A 22,056-nucleotide genomic window follows, 5' to 3' on the forward strand; every position below is an offset into this window, starting at 1 on the left:
TTAAGCTGATCACAGTACCTTTAAATTCAATCGCAAACCCCGACAAGCCCACGGAAGCATCACTCCGAAAAGCCAGAAAAAGACTATTTCCACTACTCTCTATTCTTTCTGGGGCTTGAGAACCCTGGAAACTTCCAAGGAGAGGTCTGTTGGAATCTTCTCCTTCATAGATATGCAGGAAATCATAACTGGGCTCCATGTTGAAACTAAAGGAAAGAGCATTCATCAGGTTCGGCACCGAACACGTGTCTCGTATTTCCTCCAGACTACAAGCACACAGTGAGTTCACTTACCTTCATGCAACGAATTTTAAAAACCCAAACAACCCAGAAGTTAAATGTAAAAATAATTTAAATGTGACAGTAGCAATGTGTGTAACTAATATGAATGATCAATACTGTTAGCGTGAGACATAGTGACTGCTATATTCAAAATGGTAGGAGTTTATACTCTGGTTTCCCTTCAGATCGTATAAATCTTTCATCTTTTACAAAATGGGAGAAGTCTGAAGATATCTGTAAGACAATGATTCCTAATAACGTGGACAGAATATCTCTTCCCTGCACCCAGGAAATTGCTACAGAAATATGGTTTCAAAGAAAGGGGTTCGAAAGGGAATTCCCACCAATATTTGATTTTTACGTGAATATTTTTAGTTTGAAAAATAGGTATCCTCGATATCGCTATCCTTAATTTTTTTTTTTTTAATTCTCTGTTTGTTTTTACTTTTAAAAATGCAATTGCCTCTACTTGGTTGGGTCAGTCGGCTGACGTCAGTCATCCCTGGGATGGCACGAGGGGTGGTAGGCACCCACTCCGTTTCATGTTCCTACATCATTGACTTTTTCCAATCTTCTCTTCCCGCCCCACACCCCCCGCCCCCCCTGCTCTCTCCACTTCTCTCTCTGTGTCTCTCTCCCCTAGTATTAAATACCCTGGTAATCCCCAAAGTTCTCAGGTGGGATGTGGCTTTCCGTGTCTCTGCCATTTTTGATGAGAAGGCAGATGACGGTCTGGGCGCTTCAAAAACGCGCACACTCTCAGGTGAAACACTAAAGCTGGAACAGACGATAAGATCTCGAGGAGATCAGAATTAACCGACAAATTAGACAGAGGTTTCAAGTAATGCCTTCTGACTGGCCTTCCACCTCTTCCTCATCTCTGAGTCGGGGCCTTTGTGTCTTCAGCAAGGACTCATTCCGAGCAGCGTCCACTCTGTCTCCCTTCAGTTGGCAGCGTATTTGGATAATAGGGATAGTGAGTCAGGAAGCTTTATCATCACTAACATGGACGTTGTTTAAGTGGCTCTAGTTTATCTGGAGATCCAGGTGATGAAATAGGAACAAAAGGTCTCTCCAGAAATTGCCCCAGGTGTTCTGAAGGAAGCCACCGAGAGTGGGCACCACGGAGGACCCAACATTAACACTGCACCTCATCCTGAATCGTGCCATCCCAGTTTATGCCAAGGCTACACTGGGCCCTGCGGGAAGTCCCTGGACATAGTTTTTAAGGGCGCTTTAAAAGATTCCTTAGTCTGCTTATTTGACAAATTCCTTAAAAATCACAAATGAAGGAGTGAAAAGATCAGGCATGACCAAACCGAAAGGTGTCAGCAGGAATTGTATCAAACAGAAGAATCTGATTGGAGGAAGGATTTTATTTGGGACACTTTATAAGAATGCTATTAGAAGCTGGGGATGCTGTGTCCCCATTAACCGTTAGAGCTCATTACTGTTATAGATTATATTTGAGCACTGGAGATACACTGAGTCACAGAAAGAAAATATAGTCTGACCTCTCTCTCTCGCTCTCTTTTTGGATATACCATAATCCATGCACTAAAGTCTGGAGTGACATTTGTAATTCATCATGATTCTACTTGTAAAATCCATTTTTTATGTCCTTTTTAAATTTATTTTTACTTTTTAGAGAGGGGGAAGGGGCGGAGAGAGAGGGGGGACAGAGGATCCGAAGCGGGCTCTGCACTGACAGCGGAGAGGCTCGAACTCACGAACAGTGAGATCATGACCTGAGCCTAAGTCAGACGCCTAATGGACCGAGCCACCCAGGCGCCCCTGTAAAATCCATTTTTAATTCTGCACGATCCATGAGACCCAATAAATAGGCCAAAGTGTGGCCCAGCTTTTGAACCAAATGTAATCTGAGTCTCAATGTGTATCTTCGGCTCCCCGGTCTACAGGGACCTGTGATGAGTCACCCTTCCCAAAGACCCCAAGACCCAGGAAAGGCCTTGGAGTGAACGTTCCAGGTCACACAGTGCTTGGTCCTTCCTGTCAGTCGTGCCATCCGCTCCCCAGCCCCTTAGAAGCACACCTGACTTTACTGACTCCCTATAAACCGTGCGTCTGGGCAGCACGTGTCAATGCCAGCGTCTCTTTGCTTGGGGAGGTGAAATCCTGTCCCCACCCAGCACTTCTGGCTCCCGGCTCCCATCCACTGAGTAGACCCAGTCATAAGGCTTGAGGGTCACTCCCACCTGAGCACCTGCAGCTTGTCTGGTTGTCCGCGTCTTGGGAGAAGTCACACATGTGTGATTTTTCCGTGACACTGGGTCAGCTAATGAGTTAAGAATCTAGAAGTTGGAAGAAAACTTGGAGGTTTTCTACTCCACCTCTCTTCCAGAGAGGTGGGCAAAATAAATAGGAAAAACAAAAACCTCTATAAAGCTGCTGTCCGTCTATACTATCAAATGGATTTTGCCCCGAGGGAACCTTGATAATTGGTCACTACGACACACCGACACACCGGAGGGTAGGAAACTCCTACTTCTAAGGCCCCATGTTCTCTAAAAGGCTTTCAATTGTTCATTTACTTCTAATCGCACGGTGCCAGAGGCATCTCCAGGTTTTAAGGCATTGGTAGAAGTTAGCATTCACAAAACCTACAGAGATACCCAAAAATCCAGCTGCAAATGTTCGGTAGTTTTGCACAAGGGCTGAGTGAGTGGCATAATAAGGGTTCATCACTGGGTAAATTTATAGCAGCTTGAGTAAACTGAAGACATGATGGCTTATCAGGATGACTTAACATTTGGAATCAGGGACATTTAAAATTATACTGATTCAGATCCCATCAGGAGGAGAAAGTGAAAGATAATCACGGCCAGGCCTGGGTTGGTGACGTAAACATCAGAAAAGGAAGCGTGTTCAACTGACAGATAGATATACTTAGACCACTTCACCCTGGAGAGCTAAGAGATCAATAAGATGGCCTCTAGAACCAGGTGCCTTTTAAAAAGTCCCTTCATTTAGTTCAATCAATAATCAAAATACAAAGGCGAAGATCGTGGGATTTGGAAAAAACGCAATTATCATACACCAGATACGAATAATAGGACAGTCCTATAGAATTTACATTTATAAAATAATCACAATGTTTGAAACTCCGTCATCTGGTTTAGCAGGGATAAGTCAGCAATCATTTTTTAAAGAGTAATGTCTATTAATTCAGACTTTACAGCAACCACATTTAGAGGAATTTCTATTTTCAAAGTTCTATGAAGTCATGATATTTCAGTGATGGTATAACAGGGCTACCTGTGGGAACGTCAGACAAGATGTATTGCGGAAACGATTTCGTTATCACGCATTTAGAGAAATACTCCTATTGTCTCTGTAGTGCCCTGATGAGAAATCATACTAAGTGTATCTGTACCACTTTTTTATTACTTTTCTTGAATATTCTGTAAATTCAGCCTTCTCATGTGGAACATACTGCATGCGGGATAGTATTTAAAAGGAATTCCTGCCATGTCCTAATACAAGCAGACTTCTCGAAAGCAAAAGTACATATATGTGTATTTCCATTTAGGTCATTATGCAGCCCTATGCAGTAACTATTCGAATAACATCTAGGGCGTCACTCAAGGTAAAACCAGGTACTTTATGAAGGGATATGTGAGGTAATCTTTCGGTGTGACACTTGAAAAGTCTACTCGAGGGGGATTCAGCAAAAGACAGTACCTTTTGAATATCAAGGCGATGACGAAGTCTGGATTCACTTTTATTCTCCAGTCACATTCTTTCCCGGGAGGATATGGCTGCGGGTAGTTAGGTGACAGAATGACACCCGCTGGGCCCGTCAGGTTCCCTCCACACGCAGCTGCCACGGAAGAGGGACAATGCTGGTCAAGGTGAAGTAGGACATCACAGAATTCATCAAGGGCACTCAGCATGTGTCAGGTTAGTAGACAATTATCTGGATGAAAATTTAAGGCCCAGGAGGTCTGTATGTTTTTCATGGACTTGTTCATGAATTTCATACAATGTCCCACCCTGCTTTTACGGAGGATTTGTAACTGTTGACAAATAAAGTTCAGTTGCTATGATTTTAAGCTCTACCCAGTTAAACAGATGACTTTACTCCCCCACACTCCTACAATGCACACAATACACGTTACAGAAACACTTGGAAAGGGAAAGAAATGGCCACGAATGTCACGTTATGGTCCTGCTGATTGTCCTGTCCTGTCGTAGGTTCACAAAGTCATTGCTGACTTCTTCTAGAAGGCATGCTTCCTGTTCACCTGTGTCTCACTAACACCTGGCACAGTTGTGATCAGGTATTCAGGGAATATTTGTTGAGTGAATGAATACACGTTATGCCAGGTATTCCCCAGAGTCCTCTGATATACGTAAGGTTTGGGATACAATTCAAAATGACAAAACTAACACAAAGTTTAAGTGACATCTGGGAATATGGAACCCGTAACAGACTGAGCCAGAACATCAATCTGGAAAATAGAATGTAGTCACAATGCTCAGCATGTTAGTATCAGAGAACAGTGCTTTAGATGATACTCATCAATCTACTTGGTTTTTACCTATCACTTTTTCACTACCTGTGTTTACATTTATGTTAGGAAGATAATAATTATGAAGTTCAGTGCTGTTAATAGGCAAGCCAATTTTCATTCTTGAACTTCAAAATGTTTAGGATGGTTTCATTTACTACATAGGATTTCTGTCAAATCTTCCATCATGTTTAAAGGTGTTAAAACACTGCAAAATTCACAGGTATACATTTTAGATGCACGGGTGAATATACAAGATTTATGGTTCTTCACAGCAAATACAGTGATTTCTCACCAAGTTGTCTTAAAAAAAAATCAGCCCAATTAAATTATAATGTTCTCCCTAAACTATATATCTTATTTCACATCACTGGCCATATATCCATTTAAGAGAAAAAAAAAATGGTAAGTAGAAAAAGAAACACCCTAACTGGCAATCTTTTATACAGAGACATACATACAGATGACTTTTATTGTGAATAATGCCAGTGTACGTGCTTTCTAATTTTTGTGACGATTGTGTCTTTGAATACTCATTTAACGTTCCTGAAAACTTTAATTTTCCATAAGAAGAAATGTAACACATTCCATTACTTTCTGTTATGATTTCAGTCTCACTAAAGGCAAACTCTAACTAGTATCACTAGTATTATAATAAATTCAGATATACATTCAAGAGTAATATAATTTTTGCAAAAATGGCTAAACCCACATGTCCCCCCAGCATCGAGTGTGACTGTAATAAACTCTGCTGGGACCACTGTCTACTCGGCTCTCCCAGAATCAAGTGGACGTTGACAGAGGAAAGCCAGGCAAGGCGCGGGTGGGGGCAGGTGGCGCTGAGATGGAGGGAGCAGGTACCTCCGGGTCTAGAAGATTCCGCCGCATGCAGGGTTTGCAAGATGCAGAACGACAGATTCAGGACACTGGCTACCAGGGTGTTGCCAGCAGGAAGAATGTGGGGGTGACACAAGGTACTGATTTAAGAGAAACCAAGAGGCATTCCTGTCTTATCCTGAGAGATCCAGGGAGGCCTTTTTAAATGAGGTTATCCAAGAGCATCCAGGGGAATTAAGTAGCGCTGTCTGGCTGTGTTTGTTCTCTCTTTGGGTCAGGCATTCAGTTTAGTTTCATTAGGTTGTAATTTGAAAGCTTGCAAAATATTTTGGACAGGATTACAGAATGTGACCCAGACACTTGGGGAAATACTCCAGAGGGAATGGACGTAGACACAAAACCCACAAATCTGTATCAATCCCCAGTGCCTCCTTCCCCAATCCTTAGGATCCCCTCCTTAAGGTACCAACAGCACCTCCATCCTTCATGGTGTGAAGCAGCACACTTGAATGAGACACATGCGTGTTTCTGCTTCGATACAACTCAGCGTTCACACCATTAAATGGCATAACTGGGCTCGAAAGAGCTGCCCTGGGGGTCAGGGCAAGAGGATGACACAAAATGAATTTCTGCAAACTTAGGGCAAATTCTTGCTCTTGAGAGCCATTTACAACTTGGAGTTGGAGAAAAGGTACTGCAGCCTGTACGAGGAAAGAGAGATTATGGGGACTTTGAGGGATCCTCATGCAGAACAAGAAAGTGGTGAGTGTCCTCTGGTCTGCAGACGAGTCCTCGGGAATCCGCTAAAAAATCCCAAAGGTAGTGCCTCATTCATTGGAGTCCTTTGATAAGTGAAAAAAGGGAGCTATCCAACGAGTCCACAGCAAAAATCAGCAGCATCAGACGAGGTGGTGGAAATAAGAGCAACATGCCAGCAGGTGAGAGGCTAAGGGATTTCAGAAAAGAGAGAGAAAGAAACGAAGATACGAGGGGAAACACTAATAATAATAAAAGGGGAAAAAGAAATTAGCAGGCCACCCAGTGCTGGGTTGAGCGCTGACTTTGACTCAGGTCATGATCTCGGGGTTCGTGGGTTCGAGCCCCGCGTCGGGCTCTGTGCTGACAGCTCAGAGCCTGGAGCCTGCTTCAGATTCTGTGTCTCCCTCTCTCTGCCCCTCCTCTGGCTCATGCTCTCTTTCTCCTTCAAAAATAAGTAAACACTAAAAATAACAATAAAAAAAGAAATAAGAACAGGGTTTTTTTTTTTTTTTTTTTTTGCCTCCTTTAAGGAAAATAAACACTCACTCATGGCTCTGTTGGTAATGTAAATTGGTGCAACCCATCTGAGTTTTGAAAAATGTTTTAAAAGCTTAAGAAACACATACGTGTGTAGAAATATGTCATTTATAAATAATCAGGGGTGTGTTTTGCAACAAGAGGGTTCATTCTGGCAACCTTTGTGGTGGGGGAAGACTGAAGCGATTCTGAGTGCACAGTCGGAGGGGAGGAGAGCAGAGGATCCGTGTGGGCGGATCCACTCAGATGCTGTGCAGTCATGAAGAACACGCAGAAAGCACGTCACAGCACAAAAAGATCCTCATTTTGTTTCACGCTGGTAAGTCAGAGTGCAATTGACACAATAGGATGCTGTCACTTAAAAACATTTTGGAAATAGATTCGATAAACATAAAATAATTATGAAGCTTACTTATGTATGTTTGTGTTAATAGTATTTGCCTCCAAGTAGAAAGATGACAGCCTTTTGTCCTCTTTTCCCCCTTAACTAAACATGCATTATTTTTGAATACGGGGGAGAAAAAAAGGCTTGAAGATAAAAGAAAAACTGTTTTAAATCAGAAGAACAGAATTTATGTGCGTGCTAAGACATGATCGGCTGATGCCCCAGTTGACAAGTTTCTTACAGAGGACATAAGCCTCGTTTCTGGGAAAGAAAAAAAATATATATATATACGTATATATATATATGTATGTATATATATATATATTTAAAATGTAATGAAAAGGTAAGATTCACTGATTCCCAAACACACATGTCCACATTTTCCATTTTCCCGTTACATGGTACCTATATGCATGGCCTGGCTGCCAAGATAACTGGCATTCATTTACCTGCAGGTGAGTTTAGCCCGTCCTCGGTGCTGATGCTCAATGTGCACAACAAACGCTGCCTATTTTCTCTGCTGGGAACTGGCTTCTCCAGCCATTGCTCAAAACTACGTCACTAAGATATAAACTAGCGAAAGGCGAGCGATTAGTTGGGAAGATGGTCACACTTTCCCAATGTCTACATTAATGCCAACTGAGAAATAATCTAGAAGTGTTCAACGGATAGCTGCACGGCTCCCCCATGAGATTAAAATCATGCAAACGGGGGGGAGTCGTTCCCAATTTAAAAACAGGGTGATGGTTTAAAATGCTCGTTGCATTTATAGGCAACCACTCTATCTTAAAAAGAAGCACGCAGAAATCTCGCAAATCTCCAGATGAGGCGTCTTGGAATGAAATGCAGCATGGCGCCCACAGAGTTGTGAAAGGTAGACGCGGCACAAAGCATCAGGTAAACAAAGGCAGCTCTCCGACGTGGCTGCACACGCTAACGAGCAGAACCATCGGATCTCATCCATCTTCAAACTCCTCTAAGTACTTACTGATAAGTTATGAGCTGCGTAGCACAGCTCCCCGGGACCACGGAGAATCTCTCTACTGCTGCGTCGATGACAATAAAAATCATTTTAAATCACAGAATCCCCTCAAGTTCACCCTATGCAAAATGGCCTATTAACTATGTGCATATCATTTCATAATCACTTCCTCTCTTCACAGATTAATTAAATTTTACATTTTTCAAGCAGATCATAAAGAAGTCCAAATCCAACGGTGACAGTTCATTAAAATAATAAAGTTTAGCAGGGTTCCTTTCAAAAATAAGGTGCAAGAGGTATTTATGGTCAAACAGCTGACTGAATGAAGGGACACTCTATATGTAATTACTATTTATACAAAAATATGTATTTCCCTAAAACCGTATTTGTGATAGAGTTCGGTGAACAGTTATTCAAACAGAAGTCTGCAAAACCAACTGCTATCCTTTGAGTAAGGTCAACCTACAAAATCCTAGTGAATTCCAAAAACATGGTTCTCCTTTTATCTTCATTTTGACCAAGGCAGTATAATCTCTAGTTTTCGGGTTCTGTTCAAATATACTGATATTATGGAAAAACCATCTAAAAAAAGAAAATACTTCTTACTGAGTAGGTTTTGCTGAAGGGCATGTTTCTATGTCAAAAATGAGAATTGCAAAGGAAGGGTTATGAATTTTCAGCCACCCAGACTTTTAAGTCACGGTCATTTTTACAAGATCCGTTGAGGCTAGGACACGTTAGGTAACTGTCAATGACTGCACATTAAGTGAACCGCTTCCTTTATTTCACCTCATGAAATAAAGTTTCCAGGTTTACAGTGAAATCTCCATGGAGTCTGTGAACCAGAGGGCACGTGAGACATGTTTCTGAAGAACGAACACATTTATGGAGCAACGTTTAGAGTGGCGTGCGTGCGTTCCGAAACAGAACATGTCTGTTCTCTGCTGTACCATACCTATGCACGTGGGAGGGTCTGGCTGCCAGAAGTATCGGTTATTCAGCTGTACACAGGTGATTTTAGCTTGTCCTTGGAGCTGATATCCGGGGTCGCACTGGAAGGTGACGGTATCCCCCGGCTCTCTACTATCCCCGTAGCGGGTGCCATTCTGAGGCAGGCCTGGGTCATTGCAGGTGGACGCGATGGATGCTGCGGAACAAAAGCAATACCGGGTCAAACGATGGACACGGGGTCCCTACGCTTGCACGGGTGAGGGAGCTCTTGTGTGCTGAGGCCCTCTTGACTGGCATCGGGATTCTTCCGTCTGCCCCTGAATGTATGAAGAGTTCCTGTTCCCAGGGATACGTTCAATAACCTGCATCCTGAGAATGCTCACTTTGAACAGACACAAGCAAAGTGTGTTGAAAACGCAGCCAGTGATGGAACGTATCAAGGAGTTGCATTATGCTATCCTTAATAAGCACACGTACGTTCTCCTCCGCTGTTCTCGTTAACAATATCTAAACGAAAATATAAACCACGATTGAAACTGCTTAATTAAACCACCACAATCTCAAAGAACGCGGAGTAAAACAGAACAGGACAAACTCCTTTACGTTCTGTGCCTTCCAGGCAACACCCGCTCACGATGACCTTTGACGTTACAACGGGGGCCAGCGAGAGAAGACGCGGGTCGGTCTTAACCAGGACACCATTCGTGGATAGCTGTAATTTTCTTGGTGCAATTATTAATAACCCCATTTCATGGTAAAATGATTAATAATCCCGTTTCGCTCTCAAAACACTTCCAATTCGGACAACAAATGAAACGGTCATCCTAATTTCAACAAAATTCTGAAAATGATGATTCTTGGTCCAAAAAAGAATCTAAATATTAGGAATTTCAAGTCAGTTTAGTAGAGACCAGCATCTCCAAACAAGCTGGTAAGAGAGCTTTGGGGGGACAGCCGGAACAGGAGCCTCTGAAGTCCTATGGGACGTGTATTGTAATAGAGGCACCCAAAATCACGTCCCACAAATCAGCCACCAGCTCCATGTGAGTCCAATCAACAGAACTACTTTCCCACCCAGATTCTGGACCAGGATTTTAACTCCCACAATGCACTGAAACGTAATTGCCTGAAAAGTCCTGTCACTGTCTCCAGTTTCTGTCACTGCTTCGTACTTGATGTTTTACTAAAACTTAGGAAGACGCCCATCAGGGTCCAAAACTGGAAATAATTTTTTGGATTCCATTTTCACTTTCACCTACAACGGCAAGCTCACTCCCTCTTCAGGGCCGAAGGGACTGTGATGGAAAGTTAGCTCTTCTTTTTTTTTTTTTTTAATTTTTTTTTTAAATGTTTATTTATTTTTGAGACAGAGAGAGACAGAGCATGAACGGGGAGGGTCAGAGAGAGAGGGAGACACAGAATGGGAAGCAGGCTCCAGGCTCTGAGCCAACAGCCCAGAGCCCGATGCAGGGCTCGAACTCACGGACCGTGAGATCGTGACCTGAGCCGAAGTCGGATGCTCAACCGACGGAGCCACCCAGGCGCCCCAAAAGTTAGCTCTTCTTGTGGAGGGCGCCAGGGCACAGAACACCCGCTTCCTGAGCGAGACAGAAAGGGAAACGTGACTGCCCCACAACCCAGCCAGCATGCTGCCCATCCTGACGTGTGCAGATTGCCAGAAATGTGCGGACTTGGATCGTGTGCTTTGGGTTTCCCGTCTGGTTCGGTCTGGGAATTCTGGGACCTCGCGACGTAGCTGGCTAGACAGTTGTGATTTCAATAAAAGTGAGGACATGCAAAACAGTGCAGGACGCACCCTGTGTTCTCTGGGGGAAGGGTTCGGCTGTGCAGGTTTGAAGGTTGAAGGAAAAGTACGAACGTCAAGGCTCCTCGGAGAGGTCAGGCTTGCCTCAGCGCCCAGCCTTGCCCCCTGGGACCCAGATCGCCTCAACTCACTGACCTTCAGCTAACTAATCGGAACAAATGGAAAATATCTAACTTACTGAATCTGTCGTGAACATCACGTGTGGCACCTTGCAAACCTGTCTCTCCAAGCTGACTGAAGGCACAGGTTGCCTCACCCAGACACCATTTTTCACTAATTGGCTTTTATTATATATTGAAATACAGAACCATGAAGATCTAAAACACTAGTAAAAACACAAAAAATGGAACAACTATTACACCATTCGGATTAAAAAACAGAATGTTGGGGCGCCTGGGTGGCGCAGTCGGTTAAGCGTCCGGCTTCAGCCAGGTCACGATCTCGCGGTCCGTGAGTTCGAGCCCCGCGTCGGGCTCTGGGCTGATGGCTCAGAGCCTGGAGCCTGTTTCCGATTCTGTGTCTCCCTCTCTCTCTGCCCCTCCCCCGTTCATGCTCTGTCTCTCTCTGTCCCAAAAATAAATAAAAACATTGAAAAAAAAATTAAAAAAAAAAAAACAGAATGTTATCACTCAGCCATATTATCAATACATATTGATGCCTGCACTCTCCCCCCTCCACCCCTGCCCCTCCACTCCCGATGAAGTCACTATTCTGAATTTCATGGTTATGATTCTGTTCCTTTTCTTGATAGTTACCATAAATGGATGCATCCCGATAGTGGCTGCATGGGTGGCCTCCCTTTTGAATTTCTATAAATGGAATCACACGTTACGGCTTCTTACGAGACTTTCTATTTGCTCGGTATCATGTTTGTGAGTCATCCACATTCAAGCGTGATGCTCTGGTTACTGTCATTGCACACGGTTTTCCTTGCATCAGTGCCACAATTTACTCATTCTGCTAGCAGCTGGCTGATACCATGCGAGCACAAGTGTAGGCTGGCTCAAGGAGGTTTCCCTCTTACCCTTCTGCCCTAACCATGAAAAGACACACCTATGAGTCCTGGAACAGTAAGAACATGAAGCAAGACTGTCAGTCGGCTTGCAGACCTGGACCTTGAAGCAAAGCTACCCCACAGTTTAAAACGGAGTGAAGGTGGAGACCCACAGTCTGAAGGTGGAGACCCACAGTCTGAAGGTGGAGACCCACAGTCCGAAGGTGGAGACCCACAGTCTGAAATAGACTTGGTCCAGGGTGCCTGGGGGACTCATTCAGTTGAGCGTCCAATGTCAGCTCAGGTCATGATCTCACAGTTTGTGAGTTCAAGCCCTGCGTCGGGCCCTGTGCTGACAGCTGGGAGCCTGGAGCCTGCTTCGGATTCTGTGTCTCCCTCTCTCTCTGTCCCTCCCCCGCTCGCACTCTGTCTCTCTCTCTCTCTCTCTCAAAAATAAATAAACATTAAGAAAATAATAAAATCAAATAGACTTGTTCCAGCAGACAGTGTTTCGGTTTGGGGGTCCTTTGTTATGCAGCAATAACTGACTGAAACAAGTCCTGTGGTGGTAAATCATCTTTGTTTTGTCCAAAAACACTTCAGTTTTTTAAAAATATTTTAAATTCTTCTTTACTCCTAAAGGAAATTTTTACTGAGTTTATAGTTCCGGGTCAGTAACTAGTTGGGATTTCCCCCCGCCCCTCACTACTGTTAAGAAAATTATGGGGCGCCTGGGTGGCGCAGTCGGTTAAGCGTCCGACTTCAGCCAGGTCACGATCTTGCGGTCCGTGAGTTCGAGCCCCGCGTCGGGCTCTGGGCTGATGGCTCAGAGCCTGGAGCCTGTTTCCGATTCTGTGTCTCCCTCTCTCTCTGCCCCTCCCCCGTTCATGCTCTGTCTCTCTCTGTCCCAAAAATAAATAAACGTTGAAAAAAAAAAAAAAATTAAAAAAAAAAAAAAAAAAAAAAGAAAATTATTCTTGGGGCGCCTGGGTGGCGCAGTCGGTTGAGCGTCTGACTTCAGCCAGGTCACGATCTCGCGGTCCGTGAGTTCGAGTCCCGCGTCGGGCTCTGGGCTGATGGCTCGGAGCCTGGAGCCTGTTTCCGATTCTGTGTCTCCCTCTCTCTCTGCCCCTCCCCCGTTCATGCTCTGTCTCTCTCTGTCCCAAAAATAAATAAATGTTGGAAAAAAAAAAAAATTAAAAAAAAAATAAAAAAAAATAAAAAGAAAAAAAGAAAATTATTCTAGTTCTTCTGGCTTCCAGGTTTCCCACGTCATCTTTCAGTCTGAAACTACAATAAGATCATACTCTGTATTTGGTATTCGAACTTTCATAATATTGCATCTATGCATGATTTTCCTTTTACTAACTCTGCTGGGAATTTACCGGAGGTTTTGAATCTGAGGATTAAGCCATCATCTCGTCAAATCTGTTTCTCACTTCTCAAATTAAATTTAAGCAAATATCTCTATCTTCCATATCTCTTAACCTTCCTTTCATTTTATAATCTTTTTAAACTTTGTTCTCTCAGGGCACCTGGGTGGTTCAGTCAGTTAAGCATGTGACTTTGGCGCAGTCATGATCTCGCAGGTTGTGAGTTCGAGTCCTGCTTTGGGCTCTCTGCTCTCAGTGCAGAGATCCTCTGTCCGCTTCAGATCCTCTATCTCCCTCTCTCTCTCTGTCCCTCCCCTGCTCATGTATGTGTTCTCTCTAACTCTCTCTCTCTCTGGTCATAAATAAATAAACATAAAAAAATCTCTGCAAACATAAAAAAATCTCTGCAAACTTGGTTCTCTCTTCTGGGCAATTGTTGAGAGTTATCATCCTTTCATATCTCCATCTGCATCAAACTTATTTTCTTTTTTTAAATTAGTTTTGAGAGAGAGAGAGAGAGAGAGAGTGCAAGCAGGAGGGGCAGAGAAAGAGAGAGAGGGAAAGAGAGAGAGAGACCTTAAGCAGGCTCCGTGGCCAGTGTGGGGCCTGATGCAGGGCTCGATCCCACAACCCTGGGATTATGACTTGAGCTGAAATCAAGAGCAGTGCACTCAGCTGACTGAGCCACCTTGGTGCCCCTCCAGTTTATTATCTTAACAGGACACTGAGTTTTAAATTTTCCATCATTGTGCTTTTCTACCATGCATCATTTGTTTTCAAATATATTTGGCTATTTATATAGTATATTGTTACTTACTCACATTTTGACTCCTCTGTTTTTTTTTTACACGGTGACTTGACAACTCTGTTCATTACACTGTGGTCACCACAAGTGTGGCTACCCTGTGTCACCACATATCACTTACAATACCACGATCTTCCCTATGCTGCAACTTTTATCCCCATGACTTATTCATTCCGTAACTGGAAGCCTGAATCTCCCACTCCTGTCACCCATTTTGCCCTTCCCTACTCCCTCCCTCTGGCAATCATGAATTTCTTCTCTGATTTACGGGTCTATTTTTGTTTTTTTGCTGTTGTTTGTATGTTCTTTTTTTTTTTTTTAAGATTGCACATATAACTGAAATCAGATGGTACCCATCTTTGTATCTCTGACTTATTTCACTTTGCAAAATACCCTCTAGATCCATCCATGTTGTCACATATGACATAACCTCATTCTTTTAGGGCTGAGTAATATTCTGTGTGTGTGTGTGCGCGCATGTGTGCACCACTTCTTTATCCATTCATCTATCACAGACACGTAGGTTGCTTCCATATCTAAGATATTGTAAATAATGCTGCAAGCAACGTAGGGTGTATATATATTTTCAAATTAGTGATTTTGTTTTCTTTGGGTAAATACCCACTAGTGGAATTACTAGATGGTATCATAGCTCTATTTTTAATTTTTTCAGGAACTTCCATACTGTTACCCACAATGGGTCACCATTTACAGTTCCACCATCAGCGCACAGGGGTTCCTGTAGTCCCCACATCCTTGCCAACACTTATCACACCTTGTCTTTTTGATTCTAGCCATTTTGACAGGTGTGTTTGCATTTCCACAATCATTAGTGATGTTAAGCATCTTTTTATGTTTCTTGGCCATCTGGAAGTCTTCTTTGGAAAAATATCTACTCAGCACCTCTGCACATTTTTAATTGGTTATTTTTTTTTCTGGTGTTATGTATTCTGAATATTAATATTATTCTGTTTTTTTTTCCCTAGGAGTTTTATGATTTCAGGTCTCACGTTTAGGTATCTAAACTGCTTTGAGTTTATCTTTGTGTAGGATGTAAGAAAGTGGTCCAGTTTTATTCCTTTGCATGTGGCTGTTCAGTTTTCACAGCACCATTTATTGAAGATGTCTTTTCCTCATCGTATATTCTTGCCTCCTTTGTCGAAGATTACTTGACACATGGGTTTGTGGGCTTTGTCTCACGTTCTGTTGCTGTATGTGTCTATTTTTGTGCCAGGACCATACTGTTTTGATTACTGCAGCTTTGTAGTATATCTTGAAATATGGATTTTTGATAATTTCAGCTTTGTTCTTCTCTTTTATTTTTCAGACTTTTTGATCTGATAATAATTCCAACATCTCACGGAAACTATAGTGTTTCTGAGTTTTGAATTCACATTTCTGTTTTTCGAAGATTCAGCCATAGAAATTCTTTGTGGTTTTCTCTAAAGCTACATTCATCCAGAGGAGATTCACATTTGATTTTACCATGCACCTGGAATACTAGGAGCCTTCTACCTCTTTACAATAAATTTGTATTTATGAGAAAAGTGATGCATTTTAAACCATACAGATGATAGGAATTCATCTATAAGCTAGTTTGCTATCAGCTTGTGGTTATGAGTTCTACATCATGTATATCTATATCTGTGCCTCTCTCTCTCTCTCTCTCTCTCTATTCTCCCTTATGCTGACAGTAAACACCCCCCCCCCAAGAGTTCTAAATGTATATGAGGTGTCCAGTTATATTTCCAATATCGGAAAGATCTTTTAACTGGCTTCCTATTTCCTCAGCCCACTGCACTCTCAAAATGGAAGCCTGGCATCACTGTTGACCCCCAGATGCTGTCAAGACAAAGCCAACTTCTGAGCTTCATAATCTCTCCCTATTTCACATGATTCTAGGACCTCTGAGGATTCCTTATTTTCTTATAGGCTCAGTTATACATTTTTAAAGACTAACAACAATTTTCTCCAGCATCTTTCATGTATTTTCAGTAAATATGTTGTCAAAGTACCTATTTTATTGTAAGGCTAGACATTGAAGCCCCTCCATTATAGTTATATCTTCATCCCATAGAATGACATCTGGCATATCATACCATTCATCACCACTGTTGTTATTTATCACCTCTGGTGTGTTAAGAAGGGGCATTTTCCTTGGAAATACAGGTCTCAGTAGATATCAAGAGGAAAGGAAGCATCAGAGCTTGAGAATAGGTTTTTCCGATGAGAAGAGGGCAAGAAATGCCATTTTACAGTCACTGAAGGACATATTTTTAGTTTCCCACTTTCTGATAAGTATAAAGATTAGAAGGCAGAGCAGAAAGCGAACGCATTACCCCAAAATAAGACTGGTATAGCGCTGGAGTGCAGGACAGACTTCAGGATGTGAAGCTTTTGGTTAGAACGTCAGGAGCGCCCCACCCATAAGCCACTCATTTATATGAGATAGAACAGTAATTAGAGAATTCAATCCCCAGAATCCTAAGTGGCCACCATCTAGGCAACAAATGGTACCTGTAATTTTATAAGCAATCTTGAGTTTACTATTTGAGGAATGTTCCTAAAGAGTCTAATATCTATTTGTCCTCTACCTTTGCTGAGATTTCAGTGGGATTCAGGAAAAATAAAAATAAAAATAAAAATAAGCAAATCTATTGCACATTAACCAAACTTCTCCTTTGGGCAGAGTTGCATATACTCAAAACAAACTCCATCTTCCTCAAGCAAATGGTCATATGTATGATTACATATGCAGTTCCAAGTGTTAATTTCTGCCACAGTTTATATAGTGTGAAAATAATTTAAAATGAAAGTTTAGAAGAACAGCCAAGGAAATCATGGATGAATCTCACTATAATTGTTAAAATTAAGACATATTTTAATTACTTCTCTTTCCAAATTTGTATTCAATGTTTATTAAAAGCAAAAACACCCACCGCCCAACAATGAAGCTTTACGCAAAAGTGCACAGATTTTGTGCGTGAACAAGAATTTCAATAGATGCATCAGCCTTGCAAAAATCAGTACTCCACAGAACACTTTTCTGTAGGTTATGAACAGGTATTTGGTCAAACAAGATTGGCAAATACTGGGTACTTTAGTTCCCTCTCATACGTTCACATTGCATACCAGGGATTAAAGGTTCAGAGAAATCCTGCAGTAAACAAACGTCTTTTTTTTTTTAAGAGTTTAATCCAGTGTTTCCTAAATTCACGTAATAGAGCACATTCTTCTTGACGAACCTCTTCAAATTCTTCCAAATGAAGATCCACAGAACACCAGGATATGAAACAGTGGCTTGTACTGATGGTTCTATGTCCTTCGATGGTATCATGTTTAATCCTGTTTTACAAGTACATTTTCTACTTCTAAACCAAATTTTCATTGGAATATCTAGAATAATCCCAGAGCACACCATTAAAAAGTTATATACTCGTGAAGTTCATGTTGTTTAGTCGATAGAAATACTGCAAGCACATAGCTGGCTAATTATATGATAGTGTGGGCTGTCATAAAACTGCTCTTTACATGTTCTTAGAAAGGATACATACACTTGCTTGTGTATCTTCAAAGATTATTTGAAATTACCAGTAGATCAACCACGACGTCTAGTCGAATTGAAATTAGCTCCAAATGTTTCCTCTTTTCTTGTAGAATTATGAAATAAAAATAAACCATTCCCAGGGTTATTTAAATCGGATGAAACAAGCAATGAGAACACTTGAGGTGAAGTCAAGGAAACTGTTTTACACGATGCAAGGGGAGATACACTGGTTGGATCTTTGAAATAAATGCCATTTTATTTTCTCCTGGCTATGAACTGTGGAAAGATGTTTCCTGGTGAAGGTGATAATGCTTATCCAGGAACTAACACAAAAGCTCCCAACCAAAGACACTGTGTTGGGGTCAGAAATTTCTTCTCCGTCTTCAGGGTCATACAAAGTTAATGATGAAGCCTGTGTTGATTTCTTTTTCACAACTGTGTTCTTTGATGGGTCACAATGTACCTTTTAGTCATTTTTCTCTTAAATATTTTCTCTCCAAATGGGATTTCGGTGACTCTGACTCCTTCTGGTTTCTCGCCATAAAAAAGGGAAATAATACTTTTAGTGACATCGGCCTTATCCCTCTATTACCTTAAAAAAAGAAGGTACTGTTCCTGAGGTGATGAATATGGAGCTTTTCGATTTCCCAAGGGGTTCTGTGGAATACTTCAGATCATAGACACACTTTCCACAGGCTCCATAGAATCTAAAGGATGTCTCCAACTCTCTGCCCACTGCAATCCCAGACTGTCCCGAGCACCTAGAGCCCAAAGCCATGCTCCACTTCATGTGAACGCAATGGACCTTCTTGTTTCTAATAGTATAGACAGAAGAGAGCTATTAAAGAAGAACCTGAAATGGACTCAAATTCCCTTCCAACTGGAAAACTAATTTGTAACATTGAAGACCCTATTTCTAATGAAATAAAAATGAAGAAATTGGGCTACGTCCTATTAAATGCATCAGGTACTCCTTGATAAGGGACCATAAGGCAAGCTGGGGCCAAGCACAAGCTAGCACACCAGCAGCACCCCCCCCCCCCCCCCCCCCCCCCCGCCCACACACACACCAGGTGGGACCTGTGGAATATTCTTCAGGCACTCCTGGCCACCCAAGAACAAAGAAAAGCAAAGAATACAAATGGTTAACTGATAGAGATCTCAGTCTTGCAAGACTGAGTCTCCATCAGTTTAGAAATATCTTAGTATATTACAAGAAAAAGGCAATATTATCAATAGCCTAATCTTTAGAAACCTGTAGGCTCAGCTTCCTGGAGCCCCACCATCACCCTCCATAGTGATATGGGAACAAAGCAAGAAGGAAATGGCAGGTGAAATTAAATGCCCTCATAACCTGCAGCCCAGAGACCAGACTTGTGGCAAATACAGAGCAGAACGTCTCTCCAGGACGCCCTAGCGTCCTGATGTTAACGCCTCCTGGAGGGAAAACAACCCGAACTCCTCAACAGCCTCTGGCATCTCTGAGTCCTGCTTAGTGGGATCACAGTCCCTCTGGGGGCTGTGACTTGACCCTTTTGACTTGACCCCCCAGCTCCAAAGTATAAAACCTGACAGTGTTCACAACCCCAGCTCCGCTCTTCCTGCCAATGGGTCCTGTCCCCTGCTTTAATAAAATCACCCTTTTGCACCAAAGACGTCTTCAACAATTCTTTCTTGGCCATCTGTTCCTGACCCCCTACCCTCCATTACCCCAAAACTTCACTGCCCCTTGCATGCTTCTTAAACATCACTTAAAAATGTTTATTGACTGAGCTATTATAAGTTGATAAAAGTTTGCTTAGCATACAGAGTTTTAAACCAGCCCTTTGCAGCACACCTCAACAGATACAACACTTCACGCCTGTATGGAAAACTACACACAGCAGCACCACTGCAGTCCTCAGACGGCAGAGGCTGTACATATGCTATGAACATAACCTGCACAGTAAGTATAACCTATGTTGTTCAGCTTATTAAGGAAAGCTCTTATGTGTGACATGCCATTTACAATGTATAAAAAGCTACTGGCCAGGCAGGGACTGTATGGGATGCCTGGGAGGCTTTTTGGAGGGGACAGCCCCTGAGCTCCTTCTTAGGGTTTGCAGGCACAGCTGAAATAACTGGAACCCGGGATGGTCTCCTGGGTGGTCCTCTTAGTCCTGTAAATGTAGGCTGGGTCTGATGAGGGGCAAGAGGAGCTGCCAGGCTGCAAACCGCACCCCTCCCCCAAGGTGGGATGTGTGTGACATTCCTCAGGCTCTCCTGGCTGCCCAGGGACAAAGGAGAGGAAAGAAAACAAAGGATTAACCAACAGAGATCACAGTCAGGCAGGACGTGGGTCTCCATAGTTTACAAATATCTTAGTAAATCACAAGAAAAAGGCAATCTGATCAACAGCCTCATCTCCAGAAACCTACAGACTCAGTTTCCTGGAGCCCCAACATCACCCTCCATAGTGATGTGTGAACAAAGGCAGAAGGAAATGGAAGATGGAACTAAATGTCCTCATAACCTGCAGCCCATTGACAGACACTGGAGGCAGGCAGAGCAGAGTTTCTCCAGGACTCCCTCCGGACCTAATGCTAATGCTTTGCTGGAGGGAGAAACCTTAGCCTGACTGCGGCCAGGCCTCCAGTGTCCCGGAGTCTTTAGCATATGAAAGTCTCACTGGAACCCTCCCCTGGACCTCACCTCTCCCAGCCCCAGGGTATATAACCAGTCTCTCCTCAGGGTCCCAGCGCGGCTCTGCCTGCCCACAGGTCCCGTCCCTGGGCTTTCATAAAGTCACCTTTTTACACCAAAGACATCTTCACGAATGCTTTCTTGGCCGTTGGCTCTGGACCCCACGAACTCTACTACCACTCAAAAAAACCTCATCAGGCTCTCCCCATCCTCTGAGGAAAAGCCACCTTTTGTTTTGACGGGAGGACCCTTCCCCCAATAGATAGCCTGTAGGTGGCCCGGTGGAGGGCAGTGAGTTTGTACAAACACCTCTGTGGGAGGGGTAAATTTCCACTCAGGGCTGGAGATCCTCTTCCAGGCAAATGTGCCCCGCAGCTCAGACTTTGTGTGCCTCTCCAAGTCGGCCCCCCAAAGGTAAATCATGGAGGCAGGACAGCCAGGGCTAAAGCCTTCATGGGGGGCACTGACTCAGCACTGAAAGTGGCTGAGATCTGGGCCTGGTAGGACGCCGAGGAGTGAACTGATGAGTGACTGTTGTTTGAGGAACAAAGTTTGGACCGAGGACGTTAAGAATAAGAGGCAGCACACAGCCTGTGGCACCCTCAGCACGCCCTCGTGTGGGAGGAGGCAGGGTCCATCGTCAACAGTCACCCCGTGAAGGCTTCGCCAGGCGGCTTGGAGCCTCAGATGTCCCAGGGACAGACTCTCAGCCCTGCCCACCCCACGTGTTCAGAAGCAGACAACTCCTTTTCCAAGTGTGCAAACCCACGCTTCATTACCTGGGTATTTCAGGGGAGAGTTGAGAATCCCTCAGAGGGAGATTCTGGATTTTATGCTGGTAAGAGACCAGGAAGGTGTTCCCGGAAATCATCTAGGGAGGAAAGTGGGCACGTTGCTATTATGCCTTTTGTGAAACAGCCCAGGGGTTTTCTTAATTCCTTCCTTGATTGTCGGGGCGCCTGGGTGGCGCAGTCGGTTGAGCGTCCGACTTCAGCCAGGTCACGATCTCGCGGTCCGTGAGTTCGAGCCCCGCGTCGGGCTCTGGGCTGATGGCTCGGAGCCTGGAGCCTGTTTCCGATTCTGTGTCTCCCTCTCTCTCTGACCCTCCCCCGTTCATGCTCTGTCTCTCTCTGTCCCAGAAATAAATAAAAACGTTGAAAAAAAAAATTAAAAAAAAAAATTCCTTCCTTGATTGATTATTTAATTACGCATTTACTATTTCCCATCTTTGTAAATGGCACCGTAGGGTGGTAGAAAGGGCCACCCCATAATATTCCTATGGGCACAGGTTTACTTTGCGCAGATAATTTTGAGAAACAGCAGACACAAGAGACGTTCTGAAAACAGAGTAGAGGTTACCCTTTTGGAAGAGAAACGAAAGGAAATTCCATCTGTAAGAATGTCTCCTCTCGGGACCAGGATGAGAAGAAAGGCTTAATCCCAGGAGAGTGGAATCCTGGAGAAGGTAGCAGCTCAAATCAGCAATAGCCACCTTCTCCCTCCTTGACCGCGTGTTTCTGGCCAGCCTGCCTGCAGGAGGCTCCCCTCCCCACACACCTTCTTCTT

General features: G+C 43.3%; 1 protein-coding gene across 5 annotated transcripts in view; it reads right to left on the minus strand.

Moving 5' to 3' along the window:
* Positions 1-22,056, minus strand: part of CSMD1 (CUB and Sushi multiple domains 1) — a 2,044,057-nt gene that overhangs the window by 263,169 nt on the left and 1,758,832 nt on the right. For all 5 annotated transcript variants that reach the window (XM_086703086.1, XM_086703088.1, XM_086703085.1 and 2 more), the window contains 3 exons: positions 9,269-9,460; positions 3,984-4,122; positions 19-206 (listed from right to left, as the gene is read on the minus strand). In XM_086703086.1, coding sequence (XP_086559212.1) covers positions 19-206; positions 3,984-4,122; positions 9,269-9,460 — 519 coding nt within the window. The remainder of the gene's footprint in view (positions 1-18; positions 207-3,983; positions 4,123-9,268; positions 9,461-22,056) is intronic.

Source organism: Puma concolor, chromosome B1 (genome assembly GCF_028749965.1).
Source record: "Puma concolor isolate L17-30 chromosome B1, mPumCon1.1.hap2, whole genome shotgun sequence".
In the NCBI taxonomy this organism is placed as follows: domain Eukaryota; kingdom Metazoa; phylum Chordata; class Mammalia; order Carnivora; family Felidae; genus Puma; species Puma concolor.